The sequence below is a fragment of the Amblyomma americanum genome, chromosome 6 (genome assembly GCF_052857255.1).
Source record: "Amblyomma americanum isolate KBUSLIRL-KWMA chromosome 6, ASM5285725v1, whole genome shotgun sequence".
Lineage (NCBI taxonomy): Eukaryota > Metazoa > Arthropoda > Arachnida > Ixodida > Ixodidae > Amblyomma > Amblyomma americanum.
The window spans coordinates 39,773,456-39,800,356 of NC_135502.1; the positions used below are offsets into that span (position 1 = coordinate 39,773,456).

A 26,901-nucleotide genomic window follows, 5' to 3' on the forward strand; every position below is an offset into this window, starting at 1 on the left:
TACTGGTTGAAAAATTTATTATCTTTGTTCCACATTCATGGCACGTCATACAAAAATATAAAAACACACAAAACAAGTATTCTGTATGAGCACATGGATGTTTCCATGGTACAAGGCCACTGTGAGGTCTGTAAAAACATGCATTTCAGCCAGCACCCGCTGTTCTTCCAATAACAAAAAAAAAAAGCTGACTTGCGAGCTATGTATATGTATTAAGCCTGTTATATTTAGTGACACAGGCTGGGACATTTTATTTTTCAATCTTTTTTCTTGCCCCACCATAATTTTTGTGCATATGTATTATGTCGCCAGAGCGCAAGAGATTCCAGGAAGTGTAGGTCCTCCATTTTCTGGTTGCCTTTGCTGAACTCGTGACAACACAGTTTGCTCTAATCTTTCAACTTTGAGGACTCGTGTCTTTTTGATGTCCGGACCAGAAGTACTGCCTAAGAGGATTCTGGTGCAGGCTAGTTGGTTCATATTTTCTATGACACAGACTGACACAGTGCAACGGAACGAGGACGAGAAAAAGACACACAAAACACAGGACGGGCAAAGTACTGCAATGGCAGGAAATGTAACGTATGCTTTGCAAGCAAGTGGAATCCATTTCTGCAGGAGAAGGGTCTCCGTAAAGTTGACCATATGTTGCCAAGCAAAAGGCCCGCTTCGTTCAACGGCTGTACCTGGCTCGATATTGCCGATACCTGCGGCTGGTACCATTTGGTGGGCAAAAGCATTGAGCAGGTGGGCGTTTCTTGACAAGTTACTCTGAAAGGAAGAAAACAAAAGAGATGACGTCTCAAAAAACCAACAAGCTGCCTTTACATGATGCCAATGATCCATCTGTTTAGTTTATGATATTAGCATCTCTGAATGATTAAAACATCATGCTTACAATATCCTACCCACAAAAACAAATGAAGGCACCTCACTCACTTTCATGCATTTCCATAAAGGAACTTTTTTAGACTCGTTCTTTGGGCATAGGTGAGGCATAAAATTATACCGAGAAGAAAAATCATCCTCCACAACAGAAGAGCGTGTGTCAACAATGCAAGCCTACAGGATCCTGTTGTAACTAACATCGTTTGTCCTAGCAATACTGCTTCAGACTGGAGATTTTAGACATGCTTTTCTACGCATGCTATCAAAAATTTTATGTGCTATGCAAGAAAAAAAAAACTATTTTATACTGGCACTGAGAGTATGCGTAAGTACGAAACGCCTGCAGTTGGTTGCCAGAGGCCATGTGGCTCTGTGGAATGATAGTTAGCCGTATTGTGCCAGCCCTGCCACAACCCTATCAGTTTCGGCAGATGCACTCCATGGCTAAAACACTCAGCTTAACCAAAACCTTAGTACAGACATCAAAACTTTAGGTTTCGTTTCAATTCCTGATGATGGTGCGCAGGGTCTCGGGAATGACAGAACTAAAAAACATAATCCAGTGTGCCTTAAATAAGTTTTAATGCCATTGCTTTTTGCCCGAGGTTTCAATTTCAGAATACAGCACAGAGAGCCTCCAGATGTAATGTACACTCACAGCAGATGACAAAAGTGTGTTCTCAGAGAGCACGTAGTTATGGTGGTTCCGTGTGCCATCTTTCTATGTCACAGCCTGTGGAAACCGAAGCTGAAAATTGAATCATAAAGAAGTGCTGTTATGCATTAATTAAGTCACACTGTGGCATGTCTTCTGCAGTTCCCTTGTTCCTGAGGTCCTGCCTACTATTATCGGAAATAGAAAAAGAGAACCTAAGAATTTGGTCTACCTAACCCTTTAACAAACAGTTTAACCATATCCTATATACTCGCATTCACAAACATTAACAGAAAGATCGGCTGCTTGGCCGAAGGACACTGGATCGAATCTAGGCCATCGGGCCGCATTTCAATCGAGCCAAAATGGAAAAGATGCCAGCGTGTTGCATGATGTCAGTGCACATTATAAGAACCTCAGGTGGTCTAAATTCATCCGGAGCCCTCCACTACTGCGTCTCTCACAGCCCATAAGAAGCTCTGGGATGTTTATCCCTACATAATGTAATCATCAAAAAGATGGTGCTTGCAACGCCACATGGTCTAGATCAATCCGCAGCCCTCCATCAAGGCGTTTCTTAAGCTTATGTGCAACTGCAGGATGTGAAACCCAACCCAACCCAACACAACAGAACATAACATATTTAACATTTTTAAGTACATTTGGTCAAGCACAGTTGCAATGGGCCTCAGCAGTATAAGTCTCTTACGCTGCATCTGTACCTTTATTCTCCTGGAAAGCAGGCCGCTTGAAAGGTGCAATACATGTAGCAAACCTTGTTTTGAATGCCATAACTTTTCACCCGCAAATGAACTGCTGTCATCAATGTTGTAGTCGATGTGCATCACACTGACAAGTGCACTGCACATAAGAGGCAATCACACCTTGATAGCTCCAAAAGCAAATGAATGCTAGTATTCAGTTTGCATGTGAAATGGGTGTCAAAGACCCATTTCACAGAAAGTAGAACGAACCTCTGCATTGGTGAATCCACTTTTCATGGTTCTTAAAGTGAGTGCTAACTACGCTGGGAAGCAAACCGAAAATTGGTTCGTTGCGGCAATACAAGGCTTGCACTTGGAAAGATGATGATGATGATGATGATGAATTTTTATGGTGCAATGGCATATGTGTCCAAAGAGCACCATGAGACAAGCTTTTTTTCAGATACTCAAGGTGGGTTCAAAGACCCATGTCCCAAACATTTCATGCCAAAGAAGCCAAGAACCAGGCTAGGAGAAAGCTTGTATCTACTTTATCACAGGTGGGGTACCTCGCGGCACTGGGGATCGAATTCCGCACCTCCCGCGGGTGAGGCGTGTGCCCAAATGACTAGGCCACTGATGTGCTCAGCGCTTTGAAAGCTGTGGATGAGCAATGCATGATGGCAGTGCATTGCCCTCACCCACAGCATACACTTTATGAACAACAGAACAGCAGGTTCACCGATGATGGTTTTCCACACTGCCTGAAGGAAATCATTTTGTCTTTGGTGCAAGCTGTGTTAAAACTGTTACGATTTGAAAAAAAAAAAAAAAAGAAAATAGCACTGAATAAAGATCTAAAAACACACAGCAGGTGTGCATTTGCTGACTACTCTTGAAGTGTCCTGTTACGTAGTTTTCTCCCATGCAATGCAGCAAAACCAGCGAATTAAGCTGAGAGGGTGTGTCTATCACCACTGCTAAACCTGCCAATTTAGCCCAATGGCTTCAAAAATCTATGGGCACAGAAAGTTCTCCGAGGGTTTGCTTTATTAGCAGCTGGTTCAATGCTGCTGCTCGCAGGTTTATTTACCGAAATCATCAGGACAGTATCAGGAACAGAGAGACTTCAAGCCTCACTGCCTAGTCTGGAGGGCTCTGAATTAATGTCTACCACCTAGGGTTCTTTAACATGCACTGATACTGCACAGCACAAGTGCATTCTTGCATTTCACGTCCATCAAAGTGCAGCCATGGCAGCTGGCATTTATCCTTTAACCTGGGGCTCAGCAACCGAACACCACGGTCACTGAGCCACTGCAATGGGCCTTCAAAACATGCTTCTCACAATTATGAGTTTACTAAAGGTTTAGGTTTAGGTTTATGGGTGTTTAACATCCCAAAGAGACTCAGGCTATGAGGGACGCCATAGTGAAGGGCTCCGGAAATTTCGACCACCTGGGGTTCTTTAACGTGCACTGACATCGCACAGTACACGGGCCTCTAGAATTTCGCCTCCAACGAAATTTGACCGCCATGGCAAGGATCAAACCCGCGTCTTTCGGGTCAGCAGCCGTGCTCCATAACCACTGAGCCACCGCGGTGGCCCGAGTTTACTAAAGGCACAGTCGTTAACAAAACTATGCCAGCTGTTCTGAAGAAAAATATGTCTGCTTGCCTCAAGAGGGCAAAAAAAAAAGCAGCACACTTAGATGGTGCTTTCAAGCTCAAGCCTCTCCAGCGCCTTCCGGAAGGCCTGTTCGCTGCCAGGGACAGGCCACTGTGGGTGCCGCACTTTGCAATGCAAGGCTGAGTGGCACTGCTGCCCAAACAGGTGGTGCAGGAGTCGGCTTGTGTGCTTGGGAAGCTTGAAGGTCACTCCCCGAGTGAGAAGAGGTGTTGGCACCCTTGCCTCGGAAGTCCCATACATCACCACCTGTGGGGGCGGTACCAAGCCACATATTGTGCAATGAACAAGTGACTCTTAGTTGTAGCTACATGGCAGGAAAATACTGAAGCTGCATGGAAACTACAACTGCTGTGTCGCAGTGGTTTGAAGCCAGTTAAAAGTTGCACTGACATCTAGTGGGCAAAAAGAAAACTGAATGACTGATCTTTATAACAAGTGATGTTTAACTAATCTCCTCAAGGATGTGCAGACACTCTTAACTGCACCTAATGCCTTCTGAAACCACCTGTATACTGTACAGTTCAGCAGGGAAAGCTTGAATTTGACATGCTATCAGTGCATGTGCCTTCACTGCCCCATCGAACAAAAATTAGCTAACAGCAGGGTCCTTCGATGCTTTCCGATCACAAAAATTCTTAAAGCTATAGGTGAGCTTTTTATGCTGCTCACGGTTGCTGCGCTATGGTGCCACAGTCTGCAAAAGTGCACCATCCGAGGAACTGGGTGTTGTAGCGACCAACAAGGAAGCCCATATGCTGCTAATTTGACGGTGAAATTCGATTTTTACTGTGCTTCGGTGCATTCAGGTAATGCAATTTGTGTGCGTGGGACTACGTCAAGCATTTGTTACATGCCAGCATGCCATTCCGGCTACAGAGGTATGACCGAGAGAGTCTTGTTGGTTCCTTGACTTGGAGGTGGTGAGGAAAACCAAGAGAGCAGTAGCATAGCAAGAAGCAGGTGTCTCCACCTCCGCCTCGAAATATATGCATGCTTGTGAAAAGCATTTCCTATTTTCACACTTCGAAATAGTCGATGCTGGCCCCCCTCCACAATGAGTAGACCTAGCAAGTCCGCACAATTTGCGAGGGCGATTTCTGCGACTGTGGAGAGCAAGTTTTAGTAAATGCAAATGGCGATCCAGTGCAGTTCCGGCAAAAGTGACCTGAAATCGATGCCAGCTCTCTTCCGTGACAAGCAGACCTAGTGAGTCCACAGGATTCGTGGGTTTATGGGGGGTTTAACGTCACAAAGAGACTCAGGCTATTAGAGACGCCGCAGTGAAGGGCTCCGGAAATTTCAACCACCTGGGGTTCTTTAACGTGCACTGACCTCGCACAGTATGCAGGCTTCTAGAATTTCGCCTCCACCGAAACTCGACCGCCGCAGCCGGGATCGAACCCGTGTCTTTCGGTTCAGCAGCCGAGCGCCATAACCACTGAGCCACCGCGGCAGCCCCCACAGGATTCGTGAGTATGATTTGACAATTGCAGAGAGTGAATTCACAAGTTTTAGTGAATGCAAATGGCCATCTGGTGCAGTTCTGACGACAGCGACCTGAAGTCAATGATTGCTTACATCTCTGGACACGCATAAAATTAGCGGGAAGCACCCACGTAAACCAGTCTGGTGAGCAATACTGAAACAGCTGCAAGTGGTTGGCAACTGTTGTTGGCGTCACTTGCAGTTAGGAAATTAGGCTGCTTTAAGTAATAGAAACAGTCACCAAACACACTTCTGCATAAACAGATTTAAAATCAAGCACTGGTCGTATCGGAGAAAGTAGGTACAATTAGCGAGGAGTTCCACGGTGTCAACAACCTGGCTATCAAGCGTTTCCCAGATATGCATTTGCATACATCGGCGCCGCTTGCAGGTTTATTGCACGGCGCAAAACAAGTAAGGCTATAACCAGTGCCAGAAGGAAAAAGCATGTTAACATAAGGAGTGCACAGCTTCCATTTTATGCCATGCAGATGAGCAATATTTGCTCACGCAGCTATGTAAACAACAGTAGTGTTGGAGTACCATCATCACCATCAGTGCATTCCTAGAGGAATATTGTGCACATTCAGCCATGCGGAATTGTGTAATATTATCTTGAAGCACTGAGTTAGCGAACATATGAGGTAATTACTAAAAAAGCAGCAGGTAAAAGCGGGCAGTAGACATCGAAAAAATACCACAGGAACTGATGCAGTCGTGCAGTGCACCTGTGGGCGGGGCAAAGTAGAGATGGCGATGGCTATTAGTTGGCGCGGATATTGAGGCATTGTGCTGGCTGACTGGCGCCGACTGCTCTGATCTCTAGTGAAATGCCGCTGACATTGCCTCAGGTTGACCATCGGCACGCTGCCGGCATTGGCATAGTGTGACAAGGGCAATAACAATGCAGGAAATGCACTTGCCGATAGTCTTCCAACTGAAATCAGCCTAGTATTGCCGCGCCTTCAGCACACTGATCATATGCCGTTTTATTTCTAAAGCGAATGCTGAATACGGACTACGGTGACATTTTTGCTTGTGCACTTCAAGTTTTGCGGTCATAAAGAACAGAGTGAAGGCAGGAGACAAGCGAACAGGCTTGCTGCTCATCTAATGGGTGTTAAGTGCCTGCTGCCATGTTATAAATTTCATCCATGGCAATTCTGAGTTCTTAAAGAGCTGCGCAGTTAGTTTTACCGCAAGCATCTACTCCAGTGAGGCAGTCATTAGTGTTGCCCTAGTCTTTCCTTCAATAGCCCAATGGAAGGCGCAAATTCTACTTGAAAACTAAATGCTACAGCACATTCTAACTTGAGCTAATAAGACAAATGCGGAAAATTCTGAATGCTTGGATGCAACGGTCGTCTGCGAGGTACCGTTCTCTTGTGGCAAAAACTACCTTGGACAGACTAAAAGGTGCCTCAATGTAAACCGAAGAGAGTGCTTCAGATCACTCAAGAAAACACCTTCATCAAATCTCTCATAGCATTGCAAGGATTGCAAGCGTTGTTCACCATTGCTTGATCCATCGTCATCTTCAGGCATCACAATCAGGTGTGTCGTGAATTAATTAAAGCATAGCTGATCAGCAAAAACGAAGAAACATGTGTGGCAAAGCCTTCCTTGTCACTGCAAGCCAGTGAAAAGGCATTTCTTGGCACGTTATTTTAGTTGTTATTGACAGACAGTCGAGGTCTTCTATCACACACAGCATTGGGAGGGGGGCTCTGTTAACATCTTTTTATCTCGTTTCTTTCGTGTAAATGCATGAGTTCCTGCTATAAAGTTTTCAGTTGTCAGTAGTAGGGCTGCTTGTGTTATCCTCCTTTCTCGGTCATCTGTTTGTACTCGAACCATGCAGAACCAGTATCAACTAGCTCAACTTTCCGTTTTACAAGATGCAAATACTGCCCAAAATATAATGGCAGCTGGACAGTTCTGCGGCAGCTCTATGCTGCACTAAAACGACCCGGACACCAATCCACAACATCCCACCTTGACTAGTTTCTTCTGAAGCTCATCGAGACGCACAATGTCGAAGACAGCAGGTGTGACAAGATCACCCCATGGGTGATGCTCGCGGGTAGGCTTCCGGTGTTTCTCCACCTGTAGCAAGAAATTACCAAGATCACCGAGTGAAACCAATTGCATGCATCAAGTGACTCTGCTACTTTACCAGCTCCACCAGAGACATGAGTTCGGGTAATATTCTCTTCAATAAACTCTGGCTTTAGCTGATTGCTCTGAATGACACAAAGTTAACATAACTGAAATTCATTGCTGACAGACCAGCTGCACAACGGTGGTATCATCTGTAATCAAGTGAACATGCAAATATCTTGATGCTGCCAAGTTAAATTTAACCATGCATCTGTTAGCATAAAGCATTGCATTGTCAAATGATGCATCTCTCAATATGACTGCCTGCGACCCACTATAGTGGCTTAGTGCCATTGGCTTTGGCTGCTAAGCCCAACGTTGCAGGATCAAATCCCATATATGGCAGCTGTATTTTGATGCAGGCAAAATGCAGAAATGCCTGTGTGCTGTGCAATATCAGTTCACATTAAAGACCCCAAGTAGTTGAAATCAATCCAGAAACCTTTCTCTATGGTGTCCCTCACAGCCCTCATGCTGTTTTGTGGCGTTACTCCCCACACATCATCATCAGCCTAACTATACCCACAGCAGAACAAAGGCCGCTCCGATGTCTCTCCAATTAACCCCGCCCTAAGACAGCTGCGGACACCTTATACCTGCAAATTTCCTAATCTCGTCTGTTCACCTGATCATCTGCCGCCACCAATCATACAGCTAGCTGCCTTGTATTGAAATCTGGTATGTTGCCCTTACTGACCATCGGTTACCTTTCCTTCGCATCACATGTCCTGCCCATGCCCATTTCTGCTTGATTTCGGCTAGGATGTCATTAATCCGCGTTTGTTCTCTCACCCACTCTGCTCTCTTCCTGTCTCTTAAAATCTGTTTGTGTGATGAAGCATCCTCACAATGCTTCACCGCATTTTCGGCAGATTTTTTATTTTCACAGTGTGAGAGCATTTAATAATGATGTTTGGATAAGTGGGTTATTTTTTCCAGTCCCTTGAAATCCAAATTAATGAGGCTTTACTTCTCACCATGTTATTTTTAGTTGCCAGTCCTGTGTCTTTCATGGATTTCGTTTTGTTACTCGTTTTACGTGACCACAGTGTAGGTTGCATACTGTTAAGCTGCCTAATCAAATGCATACATTTCTGTGCATGTCAGGTTTTCTTTCATATGATGCTGAGCCAGTCTAGATTTTAACAGCGATGCTGTTTAAGCCAGAGGTTGTTCCATTAGCCGTGTGCAGCGGTATGTTCGACAAGCGCAGCGGTGGCTGTGTTCGCAGTAATGAGGTCACCTACGGACGCCTGACGCCCCCTGTCGGAGCGGACTACAACTAATACAAAAAACGCAGATGCCCTCGGGGGTGTTGCGTAACAGTGCAGATGACCAGGACGACAAATGAATGGTGGTACTGAAATAAACACTTGTATGTACTGATGACTTGAGTGTTCGTTGATCTTGGGGGGGGGGGGGGTACTATAGACAACAACAGACGGAAATGACGAGTATAATCACAGCTAACTTAGTCGAACCAAACTTGAACAGCATCACTGTGTTATTAGTTTTACACGAGAGTATAATATGCCCTACATTTTTTTTTATTTTGACTGGAAAGGAAGAAAATATTTAGGAAAAAAAAAACATTTGCTGACTTTTTATGAATTTTTTTTTCCAGACTGAGCAGATACTTGATATTGGATTCGAAATTTGAAGCAATTTTTTCTTCATATTCGTATTCAATTCATATTAAAAAAATTAAATATTGGCACATCACTAACAAAATACAAGCTTCATAAATGCACACAGTCACTGCACGAAATTCCAAACCCAAAACACAAAGGTAAGATATATGCAAACCAAAAATCTCATGGAATAATAAACATACACAATATAAATACAATATGATATGAATAAATAAGAAACAATACTGCCATTATAAAACATCAATTCAAAGCGTTTGCACGCACATACCTTGTCATAGACGCCAGCTGATATAACGAGAAGAATGTGGTCAGCGTGACGCATCTGAGTAGGCAGCCAGTGGTGCGGAGCTCCCATTTCATTTGCTTCAGCCACATCGATGATTACGCGCAGGCCAGGGACTTTGGAAAGAAATTGTTGCAGTGCCTTCACTGCTTCAAAGTGGAAATCCGAGTCGTAGGAATATAGCAGGAACACAGTGGCAGATCCACATGGTGGTAGTGCCAGTCCTGTGAGATTTGGACAACAAGAACACAAATTTAAAATTTTCACATTTCTTACTTGGTGGTCTGGTTTGATGAGGTTAGCTAGGCCATAGTGCCATCACTAATAACGGTGATAATGCTTCGACCATCTAAACCGCTGGCCAGTTCATTCCCAAACTTTACACAGTGGCTGCATGTGGGAGTGGGTTTTGTTTAACACTGCCATGGTTGAGGTACTTGCCATGTTTGTGGCCATAATGAATTGGAAGTGCTCAACGTATGTGGCAATGTTTGACATGGGCTGAAGCAATTTATTTTCAATTCTTTTGGGATGCTATAATATTATTTGTATGTGGCAACGCCTAGCCAAAAACAACAGGTTTTTCATCACCGGTATAAGGCTGGCGACGCAAACTGCCGCACTCATGGTAAAACTCTCTGCGCCAACTCTTGCAGTGCATTTGCAGCAAGAAAAATTTGGACCTCTCACTGACTGCTACAGCAACTCAGAAAATTTATGCCTGGGATCTGGCATTGTCACAGGTGATATGGACTTCCCATCCGCTCTGGCCGTAAAGACAGCTGGTGCAACCAAACTAGCATAAACTGCTACAGCCATAATATAATAAATACTATTGCTGACATAACAGTCGGCAAGAACAGAAAAAGTATGGTCTTATGTCACAGTTTCTAAATTTTATGGCCTTTTGCCAAACCGCCCATACAGTCAAATCTGATTATAACAAACCCAGGTAGAACGAATTATGGTTTATATCGAACAGCCAAAGCTGATTATCATTTCATTATTGAAATATAGCTTCTACAATGAACTACACATTGTATATATTGAACTCTTAAACGCGTTCAATCAATCTGAACCTATGCGCGAAGATGCGCAGGCCACGTCAAAGGCTCTGGCTCCTGAGAGCTATGAGTGGTCATGCCTCACCGGAGGGCCAAATGGTGCAAGGGGGGCCTCTTTGGACTCTGCACCATTGCCCCGACCTGCATTCGTCCTCCTTCTATTTGTCAGTTCACCCCTTCCTTGTGACCTACTATGCGCCAGCAGCTATGGGGCTATCACAATTTAAGAAAGAGGAGGAACCGCACAGAAGTGGTGTCGGGCAACACGGGAGAAGGGAAAAGTGGCTTGCAAAACCAATGCGATGTCTCCGGAGCCGCGTGCTCCAGCTTTCAGAGCACTGCTCTTGGCCCGTTCCTCAAAAAAAAAAAAAAGAGCAATCAATGCAATTGATGGAGGGGAATGAGTTAGCATGCAGGCGTTGATTCTGCAAGTGCTTTGCCCCGACGAACTGAATGCATTCACACCGATGACAATTCAAGTTCCTTGTTACCCTGCTGTAGTCATTCAAATCTCACCCCGTTCCATGTGACTTATTTCATGCTCATCAAATGACATTTCCTTGCATCCTTTTTTTTTTATTGGGGGGGAGGGGGGAGGAGGTCCAAGCACCCATATGCCCTTGCGTTACGAGTCAGTGAGTGCGAGAAACAATACTGAGAAAATAAAAGGTTGTTGTTTCCCGATGGGTGCGGCCTTCAGTCCAGGGCCCAGCGGCTTGTGCTGTCTGTCCCTCCGCCCTATCAATCAGCCGGAGCTGGTCTTCAAGGTTCGTGCTAGTCAGCGTGGCCTCTCACTGTTGAGGAGCAGGGTTATGATTATTCGGGGCTGCACTTGTGTTGGGGCATGAACATGCTGTGTGGAATAGCGAGAGGTAGTCCTTGCATAGTGGTCATTTATTACTATCAACAGTTGGGTGGATTTTGTAAGCCAGACTGAGTTGTGAGTAGGTATATTGGTCTGCAACTGTCTCCATGTTACCGACTGTTCCTTGGTAAGTTTCTTGTGCGGCGGCAGGTAAGGTAGTTTAGCCTCTCTGTAGTGTTCGAGGATTGTGCTACACTGTACAGGAACTGTTTGCAACCTTTCGTCCCTGACTTGGCCTGCTCCGATGGCGCGGGCTCACACATTGTCGTTTGCTTCCTGGTTTTCTTGAAGCGACTCGTGTCCTGGTGTCCACATCAGTGTGACTCTCCCAAGGCTCTTCCCACTGTTCTTTAGGATCTGAAATATGACAGTTGAGATTCTGCCCTTGCTGTATCTTCTACATGCTTGAAGCGAGTCAGTCACAATTTGCTTCATAAAGTTTTCCGTTTTCGAGGTTATGGCTAGTGCATTTGCTGTCTCCTCTGCCTTGAGACTGCTATTGGCTCTGACTGATGAAATGTAGATTTGTCTACCTATGCTGTCTACTATGCTACCAACTTCTCTCGCGTAATCTTGATATATTGCTGCATCTTTGTACAGCATGTCTGATGTCTTCACGAGGGTTTCCTTATGCCTTGGATCTGACTTGACGTCTATCTCTGCATATTTCTGGATGCATGTTTTTGGGTATTGGTGAGAGTGTGAGCTAGTCTATGTCCCTACGGATGTCTTATGTCATTTCTTCTTCCACAGCAGCGTCCAGGTAGCCAAGATTGCTCAGTAGATGTCTGCCCGTCAGTGTTAGTCTGAGCCTTTGTCTTTGAGTGGCTAAGTGTGCCTCAACATGTAATCTAGCCGCATTGCTAATGACTAATTTAGGTACCTTGTCCGTTGATGTGTACTGAGTTAATCTTAGTGCACACTTGTAGGCTTTCCTTAACAACACCTCCAGTTGGTTCCCCTGTGTGCTTAAGTTCAGATAGGGTGCACTGTATGTTGTTTTGATTAAGATGAGGGCCTGTACTATTTTTTTTGTCTTCTTCCTTCATCCCTCTTTATCTGTTAGATATTCTACTGATCATTCTTTTTACTTGTGCCGTTGTGTTGGTCAGTTCTTTGATAGCGCGATATATTTCCTAATGTATTGAATTCACAATCCGAGTATTTTGACCATCTGCACCTCTCACACTAGTTTACCCTCGATGCGTACTTCGATGCTTCAGTCTTTGTTGATATACCTCTTGGTCATTGTTCTTTGGATTCTTATTATTTCCGATTTATCCGATGAGCCCCGTAAGCTGCATGCACTTAAGCATGTACAGTCATGACAAAAGCTTGCGGGACGTGGACTCGCGGAAAAAATTTTATTTCTGCGTTGCCCAGGTAGCCAGTCAGATGGAACTTTTTCATCAAATGGAGCACGCATGTCTCCTCGCGTTTCTATGCATTTCAGTCACCTGCTGTGCCTAACTGCGCCGCATAACTTTTTTCCACGAATCAGCATCAATCGCAAACTTTTGTCCATGACTATACTTGTTCAACATGTCTGTGGCTGCCTGCATAGCTTTTGGAAGCGGATGAAAGTTGATGACATAGAATCCAAAGCACGGCGCAAGAAGCACGGATGAAAGTTGATGAAGATGACAGTATCCAAAGCACAGCGTGGTAGGCTGGCAGTTTAACACACAGGGCGAAAGGTTCGGGTGATGGCCAAGTGGACTTAAGTAGCGACAAGCAGAGCTGATCTGTTTGCGCTGCCATGGGTTCGAATCCCGCTCGAGGTTAAGGTTTTTTTTTCCCTGCTCGTGCTTTCTTGGAGGCTTCAGAGAACGACACCGGACAGTTTTTCCCATCATAGGGGTTCTAATGCTAATGCATGAACAGTGGTGTGCGCAAGGCACACACGGCTCCGCCGGCAACCTAGGCAGTCAGCCAAGTTGTTGCCGCCGCTGTAGCAGTATAGAGTGTTCTATGTCCTGCCAAGTGTTGCGGCTGCGATGGCTCACTTGGAGAACTTGGCAGTGCGCCAACACGCTGTGGGACCAGTTGTGGTACAGCGTGTTACTGAAAAATGATTCACTTTTACACCAAAGCTAATGCTTGAACGTACACGTTACACACTCGTAACCATCTTTTCTTTTTCTTCTCCATGCTTTCTACGTATTGCACGCTCTAGCTTTACTGCGGCTCCCACGATTCTGGCTGTTCATACACTGCTACCAATTCCACACCTGCTGCTTTCTGCATTCACCCTGCAAATATGTCATGTGGTCAAGATGAAGACAAAGCAGTGGCAAGTCCTGCCGCTTTCCAAAAAAGTTAAAATTATTCAGCACGTCGAGCACAGTGCGAAGAAATCCGATGTCGCAGTGCACTTCAAGATTGCCAGGAACATGCTCAGTAATATTTAAAAAAAACAAGTGAGCTATTAAAGAGAAAGCAAGAGAATAACAGAATGCTGCTGGCTGTTGCGTCTGCAAGCCGCTGTTTTCACTCAGATGTTCAATCTTGCATTATATTTATTTATTTATTTCAGAATTACTGCCAGCCTTCAAGAAGGCCTTAGGCAATGGCAATGGTAATGAAGTTCGTTATAAGCAGCTTTGGTTATAACGAACTAATTCACGCATCAAACAAATGCCGATAAATCATGCTGTTTGTTATAACTGGGCTTGATTGTACTCCTAGTAGCAACAAAACAGTTAAAGAAAAAGCCCTCTCTGACTAAAAATAATTTTGAAGAGGGGTCACAGAAAATGCCCCCTTTGCTAGATCGCCAGTTACTGTGTGCAGGGCAGTAAATTACGTTGGGAACAATGATGTGAGGCAATGGCAATGAAGTTCGTTATAAGCAGCTTTGGTTATAACGAACTAGTTCACGCATCAAACAAATGCCGATAAATCATGCTGTTTGTTATAACTGGGCTTGACTGTACTCCTAGTAGCAACAAAGCAGTTAAAGAAAAAGCCCTCTCTGACTAAAAATAATTTTGAAGAGGGGTCACAGAAAATGCCCCCTTTGCTAGATCGCCAGTTACTGGGTGCAGGGCAGTAAATTACGTTGGGAACATTGATGTGCATTTTTTACTGTGTCAATAAAGTATCTGGGAAATGAGCACCTGTGCGCGATTTTCTCAGCACGCACTCGTGAGCTATGCACCAAATGTGATTTTCAATAAAATGTTGACTCTTGTAAAGTATGCGCACTAAGTGTGGACTGCAGGAATCCTAACGGCTACAAAGCAAACAAAAAACCAAACAAAAGCACTTAGCGAAAAAATTAACAGTGCAATGAGACATGGAAAGAAAGCCAACAGGTTTACATTAAGAATTGGAAAGAAAGAAGCGTGGATTAGATTGCAGAAGTCAGTCGAAAATATTTTACTTAGGCAAAAATATGAAAAAGAAAGAAGTGAACACGGGTAAGACATTGTAGCAACCATCATCATTGCGGCACCGCGCCTCCTGCGCTGGCAAGCGCGAGCATCGAACGCTGGTGAGCTCTCGGGCTTGGAAAACAGCTAGGATGCTTTGTTCCTCAGGTGGCCAGGCCTTGCCGCACCGGTGTCCGTCGTCCAGTGAAATAAATGTGGCCGCCACCGCGCCTACATTTCTGGTGACCACAGACCGCACCAAAGCACCCGCAATTGAAACAGCGCAGCCTGCTTCTGAATTCTTGTCCTTCGCTGCCCGACCTTCTGCCACGTACACCATGCCATGGCACTGGATCCGAATGGTGGAACTCGCCAGTACATGGTAATTATTCCGCTTTTCTATGAACCCCAACCAGGCGTCTGGTTCTACCAGGCGGAAGCGACCTTCTACATCGGTGGCGTTGCATCACAGGCAGCGCAGGCTCTCCTGATCTGTGACTCCTTACCGCCCAGCGTTTTCCCTCGCCTTGTACTTCTACCAGCTGTGGCACTCAACTACCACGCTCTCAAAGGTGCGTACTCCGCTTTTACGGCGTCACGCAGGTGTTCCCCTCACCTCCATTCCCTGACACCGTGCCTTTGGAGCCGTTTCGGACGCAACAGCACCAGTGCTCGTCGCCTCAAGGCCTTCCCGGTACTGACTCAAGCCCGACACCTGCCAATCATGATGCTCACGCAATTAAGACTACAGTGCACGCGGGCGTTGATCTTCTTCCAACCTTCCATCCTGAGTCCTGCGTCTCTTGGCTCGTGCAGGTCGAAGCTCGTTTCTTCATTCACTATGTGACCTCCCAGGGCCAATGCTACGCTTGCCTGGACTGGCTTCACGGTGCAGCACCAGTTGATTGCCTGTACGACCAGCTGCGAGGGGTGGTCTCATCTTACTGCAATGTACCGCCCTCCAAAGCCCCATCAGACACTTTTGCAGCTTCTGCCTCCACAACCCATGCAGATGAACTTTCTTCCACTGGCCCAAGTGGCTCAACGCCCACCAGCACACCGTCCGTCGACCAACCTTCGGCAAACATCGACCTCTCGCGACACCTTGCCAGCTGAGGTCCTGTGCCCACTTGCAAGCGCTGGTTCCGCAGTGCCGCTCCCTGTCATGACCACCGGTGTTATGAATTCCTGGGCACACACACGTTCCCCTGTGAACACTACATCCAAAGTGTCTTCGCCCCTGGAACCCCATGCGCTTCCCCTGCTCTTAGACACCTCTGTCAAGACATCAGTGCTAGCTTGTCTCACATTCCTGCGTCTGTGTATGCGCCAACTCGCCCACACCCTTCCGCACCCAGCGTGCCTCCAGCGGCCACAGTCTCGCGCAGTCTGCCGCGCTCCAGTCTGTTGCAAGCCCAGACACTTCAAATGTGTCACCCGTGCTCTCCTTCTCATCACTGGCGTTTTACCCCTCGGTCCCGCTAAGTCCCACCCATTTCACCCTGGACTCTCGCGCCAGACTGCATGCCTACAGCTGGTTTGCCAAGCACATCTGCCACCCAAACCCTTCGCCAGCAAGCAACAGTGATTCTTCCAGTACCTCCTCCGAGCGTGACACTTTCCATGTGAGCAGTACCATTCGCCTTTGCATTCTCTCACACCAGGCTTCTTAGATCTCAGCCCTACTGCCCTGTGGAAATTGCTTGACCTCCGCACCTCAGTCTTGGTTGTCCGCCCGAGACCTGACTGTGCTGCCGGTGGCCCCAACCAGACCTTCGACTCTTGACTACTTCCCGGACGTTTTTGCTCTGCCGAATGCATCAGGACAGGACCACCACGTGCCTTGTACATAACTGCATTGTGCGTCCTCTCCCGTTGAGTTCTTGTGCTCTTTTGTGTTGTAATCGTTCGGAGTTCCCTCTAGGGAGAGGCCCATGTAGCGACCATCATCATCGTGGCACCGCGCCTCCTGTGCTGGTGAGAGCGAGCTTGGAACGCATAGCTCTGGCAAGCGCGAGCATCGAATGCTGGTGAGCTCTCGAGGTAGGCAAACAGCTTGGGCGCTTCGTTCCTTAGCTGGCCTCAGAACTAACTGGTGCCAGAGTGGATAATGAGAGGAAGAACACATAATCATGAATGACCAAGAGCAATATGCAATGACAAGTTCAGCAAATTTGATGTAATAACATTGCCACAGCCTGTGTGAAGCAGGAGCTAGCCCCTGGCTACGGGTCCAAGCACAGTTTCGTAAATTTTTTGCTCTTATGAAGCCAATAAAACGTACCGGATTGGATTAGACTGGATTGAAACAACTGGAGGTTACTGGGAGAGTCCCTTGTCCTGCAGCTGAAGACACTGATGATGATGTTTGTGGTGGTAACTATGGTGATGGTGGACTTTAGCAGTCGAGAAATTATGCTATTCCTTTTCTGCTACCGACTTCCGAATAACCCGGTTTACTTGGGCAAAAGGCGATATTGAACAAGTTTAGAAAGTTAACGCAGAGTAAAAATTGTAAAAGCTACCAAAAACGTCACGAACAACAGCGAACAACACTTGATAAGGTGTGGCAGTTATAAAAAGTATTTACATAACTTATGATGAATAGGGGTGCGCAAATATTGAAATTTTCGAATACGAATCAAATACGAATATGAAGAAAAAACGGCTTCGAATATCGAATCGAATATCTGGTCAGCACAAAAAATAAATTCAGAAAAGACAAACAAGCAAACATTGCTTCTCATATTTTTTTCAAAATAGTGTACGGCCTTTGCAGCTGAAATAAATGAAACTAGACTGCCTGAGCACTGTATAAAAAAAAAACTATGATGTGCGCAGAAATGTATACTACTTAATTGAACAGCATAACAGTATCCAACCTGCAATGTGGTCAGGCAAAATGAAATCCATAACATGACAAGACTGGAAACAAAAATAACATGATAGCTAGTAAAACCTCATTAATTCGGAGTTCAAAGAACCGACAGAAATGCCCGGGTTATCCGAAGGTCGATTTATAAAATGCCCCGCGCCGCGGCCCCGAAAAAAAAAAACTACCAAAAAATGCGATTGTCTTATGAGGCGGCTCTATCGTGCAAACACCTGTAATTACGTGACGAGCACTGAATTTCGGCATGCTGGAAGACATCGCGAACGTAAGCGAGATGGGAACGCACATTGACGTCGGAATGGTGAAACTGCTTCTGAAAAGGAAAAAAAAAATTGACCAGCAACGCGTCAGTCAGCGTCTGAAAGCGGCAAGGTGCCGAGATTGGACTACAGGCGAATGCGCGGGCCGACAGTTGCCATTGCCACGGGCGAGTGGTGAAGCTCAGAAACCAAAACTACGCGGCCAGGTTATTTTTTCCACCTAGTGACAGGGGCCCTCCGAACGTTGTCGCGCCTGCCGTTACGCCCACTTAAGAGGTGCATGGGTTACAGTGCACCATGCAATAAATAGGCGGGATTTTTACAGTATCGCTTGCCCTGTTATGACACCTCGACTCGCCCCTTCGGGAGCCTCACGCGAAATTCCGCAAGTAGGCTTTCCCGCACAGCGTAGTTCACCAAAACAAGATGGCGGCGGTCACGCTCAGAGAGTTAAGGTGACAAAACGAATGCCATGGGTGTGGGCATTAATAAGATAACCTATTACGGAAGGATCAAAAAATAAACGCGCTTTCGCGTTGCAATTGTTAGAAGCGGGTCGTCCCCCATCTTGTTCGCAGCACGTATGGTATGTGGGAAAGCCCACTTGCGGAATTGCGCAAAAGGTCAAGCCTAGCGGCATCGGAATGCGATCGGTCCACGCGATAAACGATGGAGAAGAAAGAGAACAGGGCCTTTATATTGTTTTCCTAGCACTTTAAATTCTATATTCAGATAATTTTCCCAGATATTGCGCTTTTGCAGCAATCAAATTTACGAAAGTCGGCGCGGTATACGATTGCTGCCGAGTATTCGGGAATTTTCGAACATCATTTCTCGAATACGAATATGAACCGAACATGAAACATATTCGATTCGTATTCGAAATTTCGAATATTCGCACACCCCTAATGATGAACCGAGTTTCCCAAAAGGTAATACAACTACAGGGTGGTCATGAAATCAGTTCGCTGTCTATATTATCTGCATGTGTACATTACATAGTACATACACGGATGTGCCCATTAAGAAATACAGATGGTGTGCAGACACACCGGTCTTACATCGGAGGCAAAAATGGAAGTTTAGGACATTAATTCCCAGCATTCCATGCACTTCAATTCAACTGCGAGTAAAACATGTGCACGTAGCTGAAGCGCATAACTTAGGCAACAAAATTTATTGCTGGAAAAAACCAAACAAAACACGACAACTGATGCAACACTAATGCAGTCTGTGCGGAATGTGACCTTGTTGTTGGTTCCAGCCTTAAAATGTAGTGCCACATGAGTATTTTTTCATTCAGACTCGCAGCATTAAAGGGGCCCCGAAACACATGATCAGTGCATTGTTTTGCCTGTTGGTTGCATAGAATGAGTTATAGTAATGCTATTAGCATTGGTCATACTGCGTATACTCTCAATTTTAATATTTTAATTAGTCCATAAAAACAAATTCATGGCGCTGACGGTGTCACCATACAGTGGCAGTTTTTAGCAGTGGATATGACATCATTGGGCGGGAGCTTGAGGATTTGACAAACAGTAAATATACTGCAAATTGTGTTAATAAACAGAGATACGCTTAGTCAAGGTTTTGCGTTATATAACAAAACCAGCTTGTTTGCCTTAGATAAAAGCGCTGTAAAGCAAGTAAAACAAAATTACACCACCAGAGGCTCTCGCTATTTTTTTGCTTCGAAGGATTTTGCTCCTCTCTGTACGCATCCTAAGACCTAGCACACAGCCCTTATGGCTACTTTCTATGTATCTGAGAACGGCTTTGCGGAATCGATCCGATCGAGCCATTGCACTCTACAAGCGTTCATTTCGGTCCCAAGGTATGATGCAAAGAAAAAAGCCATTAGTTTCACAGTTAGCAGCGCACATCGTCAGCTTGTGGAGGATCACCGGGCGGTGGCGCCTGATGGCGCTACGTTCCCGTCAACAGTGCGCATACCTTGCTCGCTGTGACCCATCAGCGCGTTCCTAGTGGTGGGCCATGGTACGCGGTAAACTGTAGCGGTACGTACTATGCTAAAAGCATCTAGTAATCTTGCGCAGGCTGTCACTCTGTCGCAATATCTCACACTCGAGTTCGGATCCATAAGTCAGGGAACGTCACTGATCAGTGTTCCCTTCTGCGCCGTCGACGTGAGGATGAAGCATCGCTGGGTCAGCTGGACATTCACGTGGGTGCAGTAACCATGAAAACGACGCTGCCAGCTTTGGCAAGAACGAGTTACAGCGATTAGGCAACCATGGTGTGCAAACTTCCGCGACGTGCTCAGGTAGGCTGTTTTGATTGGTCCCGCCCAGTGTCGTCATTGGGAGAGTGAAATGGGAAGGGGAAGCCCCACAAAAATCAAGTTGAGGGCAGCATCTTGTTTGCTTGTATTTTGAAATTTCTTTACTGAATAACTCCCGTTCATATGCATCAATTCCTGTAATTCTTTTTGAGGTTTAGGTTTATGGGGGTTTAACATCCCAAAGCGACTCAGGCTATGAGAGACGCCATAGTGAAGGGCTCCGGACATTTCGACCACCCGGGGTTCTCTAATGTGCACTGACATCGCACATCACACGGGCCTCTAGAATTTTGCCTCCATCGAAATTCGACTGCTGCGGCCGGGGTTGAACCCGCGTCTTTCGGGCCAGGAGCCGAGTGCCATAACCACTCAGCCCTGTAATTCTTTTTGAGTCAGCATCTGTGTGACATAGAGAATCCATCTGAAGTATTGCCGCATCCGTTGAAGCAGTGTTTCGCAGCCCCTTTAAAGCAGCTGTATTTTTTTTCTTTTCATATTGTTCTGCTAGAGCAGGTTCAGATAGCGTGGGGACTCACTCTTGAGGTATACGTAGATGATCGATGCAGTTACTATGACAATAAGCAGGACCAGTCCACAAATCAGGTAGATGGCACGGACATCTTTCAAGTGGACACCTGGACACAATACAGGATGACAGCATTGAAATAAGCGGGAGTGTTCCTGCAATGGCGTGACACGTGACAAACAGCTAAAGCCTAAACGGTACAACATGCCAGATCAAACACTACAGAGATATGGAGAACAGTGGCCTTCTTGCGTGTTTTCCTCATTTTACATATTAGTATTTTTTTTATCAGCAACACCTGGGGACACAAAAATAAGCATAACCAAAAATAAATGGCTGTGTTCATTCTATGATTTTGTAGAGAAAAAACAAAACAAAAAAATCAGCACTGGGGGTGTGTCACTCCCACAAATACCCGGTACTGAAAGTGTTAAATGTGACTGCAAATTACACTACAGCACACATTCTCTCTCTCACACACAAACACACACACACACACGCACACGCACACGCACACACACACACACACACACACACACACACACACACACACACAAGCACACACGGCTTCTCTCATGTGTGTAACGAGCTACATACAGTCGAACCCCGCTACAACGAACGTCGCTTCAATGAAAGATTTCCAATTCCCTGTCAGCTCTCCATAGGAAGTAATGGAACAAATTTCTCATCACAACGAACCATTTTAGGGGCGCGTTTCCGCTTCAACGAAATTTTTGCTATGCGAAGCTGGGTTTAAAAATCTATCTTACAATAAAACAAGCATATTGCCACCCATCTGTGTACTTCCGTAGGTTCACGATGCTTTGTTTCACTAAACTTTCGCTGGAACCAATTGATCCACTCATTCAAACGCACATGAAGACCGCCATTGCTTGGTGGTGATGACAATCGGGCTGGCTGCCTTGCGACAAGGCACGGGTGCAAGCTCCCGTTTTCTTCCGAGCCAGGGCCGCAACCAATCTGTCGCCAAAGGACGCAGCAGCCTGGCTACAGCAGCAGCGTATTCGACCTAGTTTTTTTCACTCATGCTTATGCGCTGCAATTGACACGAGCATGGCGACTTTGTCTAGGAAGCGGAAGTTCCTTTCTCTTGAAAGGAAGGCACGAATTATCAGCGCGGCATCCAGCGGCAGGAAAACGGGGAGACGTTGCAGCGGAAGATGCACCAGCTCTGCTCTCTGCATTGCATGTGATGGATGCATTCGACACCATTCGTGCTTTCATTAGTGCGCATGACGACGACATCGCGATGCAGTTGTTGGCCGAGTGTAAAACTTGCACCACGACGCTCATGTCACTAAAAGGACATAAGCCAAGATGACGGAATTTTTTTGGAAATAAATGATATTTTTGAACAGTGCAGTCAGATCTTAAGTTTTTTAGGCTGATTTCACCACGAAATTTCTGCTTCAACGAAATTTTTCGCGCGCCCTGTGAATTTTGTTGTAGCAGGGCACGACTGTATATAGATGCTAGCGTTTTCATATATAGCATCAAATGGGATGCTACAAACCGCCCCATATTCTTGTATAGCATGAGACAGATTTTTTTGACAGGACACAAACATAAGGACTGAGTTCCTCTTTTGCGTTATAACATTATGAGTGCATGGCACTCAGTATAGCATCGCAGTAGAGCCAGTCACTAAAGGATGAAATGGGAGGGTACAGAACAAAGAAAGAATCTGGATGTTGCACTTCAGACTGAGAAACAAATTATGCATCGGACGAGAAACAAATAATGCATCGTGGACACATGACAATGGCAGTCATGGTGCATAAGAACATGAAAAAGAAAGAGGACAAAGAACACACCACAAAGTTAATCTGCCAGCCACAGGTGACCACCAAACTGCAGAATCACTGGAGAATAGTCAATCTACGCTTTAAAAGGATACAACAACAGTGACAAGATAAGAACAAAAAGAGGGGCAATGAGCCACTATGCTGCAGGACAATTTTTGCTGAATTCCCAATTTTTACAGAAACTGAAAATACAATCCACCTTTATCTTTTTCCTAAATACAGTTTTACAATTACAATTATGGGATTCATCAAACTTTTTTTCATCTCCTTTTTCTGAGTTCAATATAGTAATGAGGTTTCACAAGTAGTGAAATAAATGACTGCAATGCGTTTTGCAGAGTGCACTCACCTTTTGGAATTGTGAAACTGTCTGTCACGGTTACAGAGCAATTTGGAAACCGATCCGGATGATCGGGGTGGATGCGAAGGTGATACGTGCCAGGGGCCACATTCTCGAAGGACACAATGCCCGCTAAGCTCTCACCAGGCTTGGCCTGAATGGTTTGCCTATCAGCCACGCTGCTTTCCGACCCTTCCTTTACAAGAGTGACGGTGTATCTGGTTGAGGACGGAACAAAGAGCCAACAACACATGACCTTGGAGCAGAGAGGACATGAAATGCTATGAACAGTCAAGCTCCTGAAAATAAACTAGCAACAAAGTTTTAAGAATGCTGCCTTTCCCTCTTTGGCACTCCTCATGCCTGAAAGAGGCAGTATAAACATGAAATATACTTTGCACACTGAAGACCCTGACAAGAACAAAAAAAAGAGGAAAAATGCAAAAACATTCAGAAATTCCACTTGTTCCACTCCGACTCTAGTTGGGTCGACCCTGCCTCATTACCTTTGATGCTGCCTCTTCCCATTGGAATGTATCATACAGGCTAGGAATTGGCGCTGTCGGCATGTGAAATCACAATAAGGAAACTTCCACTCAGTAATACAGTGGAGACTCGTGCTCTACTTTCTTCTGCTGCTACCACTCCCCCCCTAAAAAACACAAACAACCACAGCAGCAAAAAGAAAAAATCCTCTCCTCTCAGTGTGCAGCATAAGAGGACAAAGGTGAAAGGAAGAGATGTCACTTTTTAGTTTCTTTTTTCACAGTCTTTAATTACTGGACAGGACAGACTAGCACCACCTGCTGCCATGTGCAGAAGCTCAATCACATCGTCTGACATCCTTGCTGTGTTCGTGTCAGAGCTCCCACTGTTAAATCCTTTAGTGGCTCAACCATCCCATTTGCCGAGTTCGTCCTCCATAAAACATATGTTAAACTTTAGACTGTTGGCCTGCCTGGGGGACCAACTTGCATATGCTGCCAAGCACACACAAACACACACATGTTCTGGGAGTGCCAACACATGTTCTGGGAGTGCCAACACATGGTGGCCCACGTACAATGATGCATGCATTAATACATCTATGAGTAGCATCTTGACACAGACGGTTCAACGGGCAATACATTAGATAAAATTAACAAGTGCATTAAGCAATGCAGCACTCTAAACTAACCAGCTAAACAAAAGGCCTGGAATTTATTTGAACAATAAGGGTTTAATACATCATGAGCCTGTTGCAACACTAAATACGAGCAACTAAATGTGACCTCAAGCGCAAGCCAGGCCAAGCCCTTATTGACCAAAAACAAGTCGCCTCCAAATATAAGTCGATGCATTTTTAAAAAATCCGGGCAAAAAGTTGAGGGTGCACAAATTATATCAGTAAATGCGGTACTACTACTTGCACTAACAGCAAAAAAACTTCAGTTGCAATAACAAAGGTGCTGAATTAGTCTAAAACAGAGAAATTATACCAACGTACAGCAAGCTTTCAGCAAAGGCTGCAAGTCTGTTATGTGTACAGTTGAGTGCATATCATTTTAAAGGATTAAGAGGCACTAGTTAAGGGTTAAGAGAACTAGTTAAGAGTCCTGTGCCACCAAGCCTATGGCTACTCTCTGCAGGCACCAAAAGAACAGATTATAAAGGCAGGTAAGATATATCACAGAGAGTAAATTTACAGCACATAAACGATTCTTCGTAAATACTGCAACAGGTGAAAAGAAGGGAGGCAGTTTTATGGAGAAATGATGCACTTACCTGCTGATGTTAAGGGAGCTGCTGGCAAGACTAAACTGAGCAATCACAGATTTCTTGGATAGAGCTGGTTCCAGGACCATGACTGTGCTATTCCAATCACACACATTCTCTCGTCCTGTATACACAAAGGTGGGGAAAGAGCGTAGGGTGTTAGCCTTACAAGAAGTGCAAACAAAGGGCTCTCTCCTAGTGTCGCCTCTGTCAGGAAATAGTGGAGCGAAGAGGTACTATGTAGTATATTTACACTGCATCCTCATTTAAATACAGCTAAAAAAATTCACAGATAATTATGATGCTCCCTAATGGGAAATTTGAACGCAGCTACAGCGACGGTGAGGGATGCCGCTTAACCCATGAATGGTTGCTCCTTCGTTTAGCAGCAGTTTCAGATGAAGCACTTCCACTGGTTGGTCTCTCAATGTTCAGAAAAAACTGCCTGAGACTAATATGTATTGTGGCTAAATAGGTAGGCGGTTTATATATTAGGAAGAGAACGCTGCAAGAGGCGTGGCTGGTGCTGACATTCTGTCTCATGCAGCGCATTTCACAGAAGCTGCCGCAAACAAAGCAGAGTGTGGCTCGACTGTCTCGCTAAAGGCCGCAGGAGGCGGCGTGTTGGTAACGATAGGGCACGTTTCACAGAAAATGCCGCAGACAGATCTCCGCTCATGCAGCTCTGTGTTTCCAATTATGGGATCGATGGTCGGATGATAGCGCTCTACGGCGCGTGCCACTCTGGCACCACTTCTCAGCGAGCGGCGGCACTCTAGGCGCCTGCATGGCATTCACGTTTGGGTTGATGCTTGGCGCCTGGCTACGCCAATGACGACGGCAAGGGACGCTGCTCAACCCACAAATGGGCACTTAAGCGCTGTGTTCTAAAAATCAGGTGGGGTAGGCCAGATAAAGCCCAGACCAGAGCCTGCTATTTATTTAGTCACCCACTAGTCCCACCTGTCACCACTGCCCAGAGCACTCAAGTGACAATGCAGAGTATTCCCGTCTGTGTGAAAAATGTGAGAATGAGACAGAAAACCTCCTTTTTCAATGTTCTGCGCCCTTGTCTGGGCACTAATGTCCTTCTAAAATAGTAAAATGTGGTGCTGACATTATGTATCATTCCATCAAAGAAAGCCTGGCAGTCTGAAGCCAGTCTGAAGCACTTCAACAAATAATGCACTGCATTACCTTGTGGGCCTAGAGAGAGGCCATAATGGTGACTTAAGGTGTCCTAGTTTAAAGGGCCACACTGGGAGTTTGTGCCAACTCCGCATGAATACTGCTATGAAGGACTACTGCACATACTGACTTGGATCAGTACTTGCAGTAAGGCCTCATTCCATGGTAGCCACATAATGGCAGCACTCAGTGCCTCGCAAGAGTTCAGCATTATTCTTGAGCGTTTCCCAATGCATCACCTAATAATGCATTTGCTAGAGATAATTTGGTGTAAGTTTAACCTTCCTACTCTTGTTACTGTCAAGTGTCACTGAAAGCGTGGGGGTAGGCAAATCTACAGTAGGCTCTGCTGTCCACAACAGCCCACTGCTGCAAACTTGCCATGGCTTGCAGTGAGAGGTATTGGCAAAGATGAGTTACAAAGGATACCTTAGTAAGTATTACTGCAAACTCAAACTTGAGGAGAGGGTTGCTAGCTAAGAGATAAAATTTCTTTTGGCCTGATGGGAAGCCCTTATCTGCAACCAATGAGTGCCTTGCTTGACATCAACAGCATTCCAAAGAATGGCCTAGAATAGCTACATTTATAACTTTCATGTTTTCCCTTTGCTCTGCCCATTCGTGCATCTACATCCCAGTTTGGACACAAAATGTGCCCTTGATATAAGACACTTCACGTGCCATCACAATCATGGCACTTTCTAGAGCTTACGTACTAAATGCTGAGAGAAACGGAATGTTATTACGAGTTTAAAATGGTGAATGGCTGTAAGCCTATGGCTATTCAGATTCAAATGACAACTGTTTCTCAAATGCTTTAAACCAAGGTTAACTCAAAGTAGCAATAAATGGAGGTCCAACTTAAGCAAACTACTAAAATTTTCAGAGCAACACAGATTACGCACTGTAAAAATTTAAGCCTTTTGTCTAGCTTTATTCTGGAATGCAAACTCCACTATACAAATCAAGCAATCGAAAGAGTCCTGTT

At 45.4% G+C, this 26,901-nt stretch overlaps 1 protein-coding gene across 5 annotated transcripts in view; it reads right to left on the bottom strand.

Moving 5' to 3' along the window:
• Positions 1-26,901, bottom strand: part of LOC144136653 (uncharacterized) — a 42,553-nt gene continuing 15,652 nt past the window's right edge. The window contains exons 6-13 of one of the 5 annotated variants that reach the window (XR_013315651.1): positions 24,735-24,849; positions 22,980-23,188; positions 20,815-20,913; positions 9,503-9,741; positions 7,418-7,528; positions 3,926-4,183; positions 1,547-1,636; positions 1-771 (exon numbers count right to left, since the gene is read on the bottom strand). Coding sequence is in view for 4 of the 5 variants with exons in the window: in XM_077669169.1 (XP_077525295.1) it covers positions 3,956-4,183; positions 7,418-7,528; positions 9,503-9,741; positions 20,815-20,913; positions 22,980-23,188; positions 24,735-24,849 (1,001 nt within the window). In the remaining variant the exon portion in view is untranslated. The remainder of the gene's footprint in view (positions 772-1,546; positions 1,637-3,925; positions 4,184-7,417; positions 7,529-9,502; positions 9,742-20,814; positions 20,914-22,979; positions 23,189-24,734; positions 24,850-26,901) is intronic. The other 4 variants (XM_077669169.1, XM_077669171.1, XM_077669173.1 and 1 more) reach the window with 4 other exon arrangements.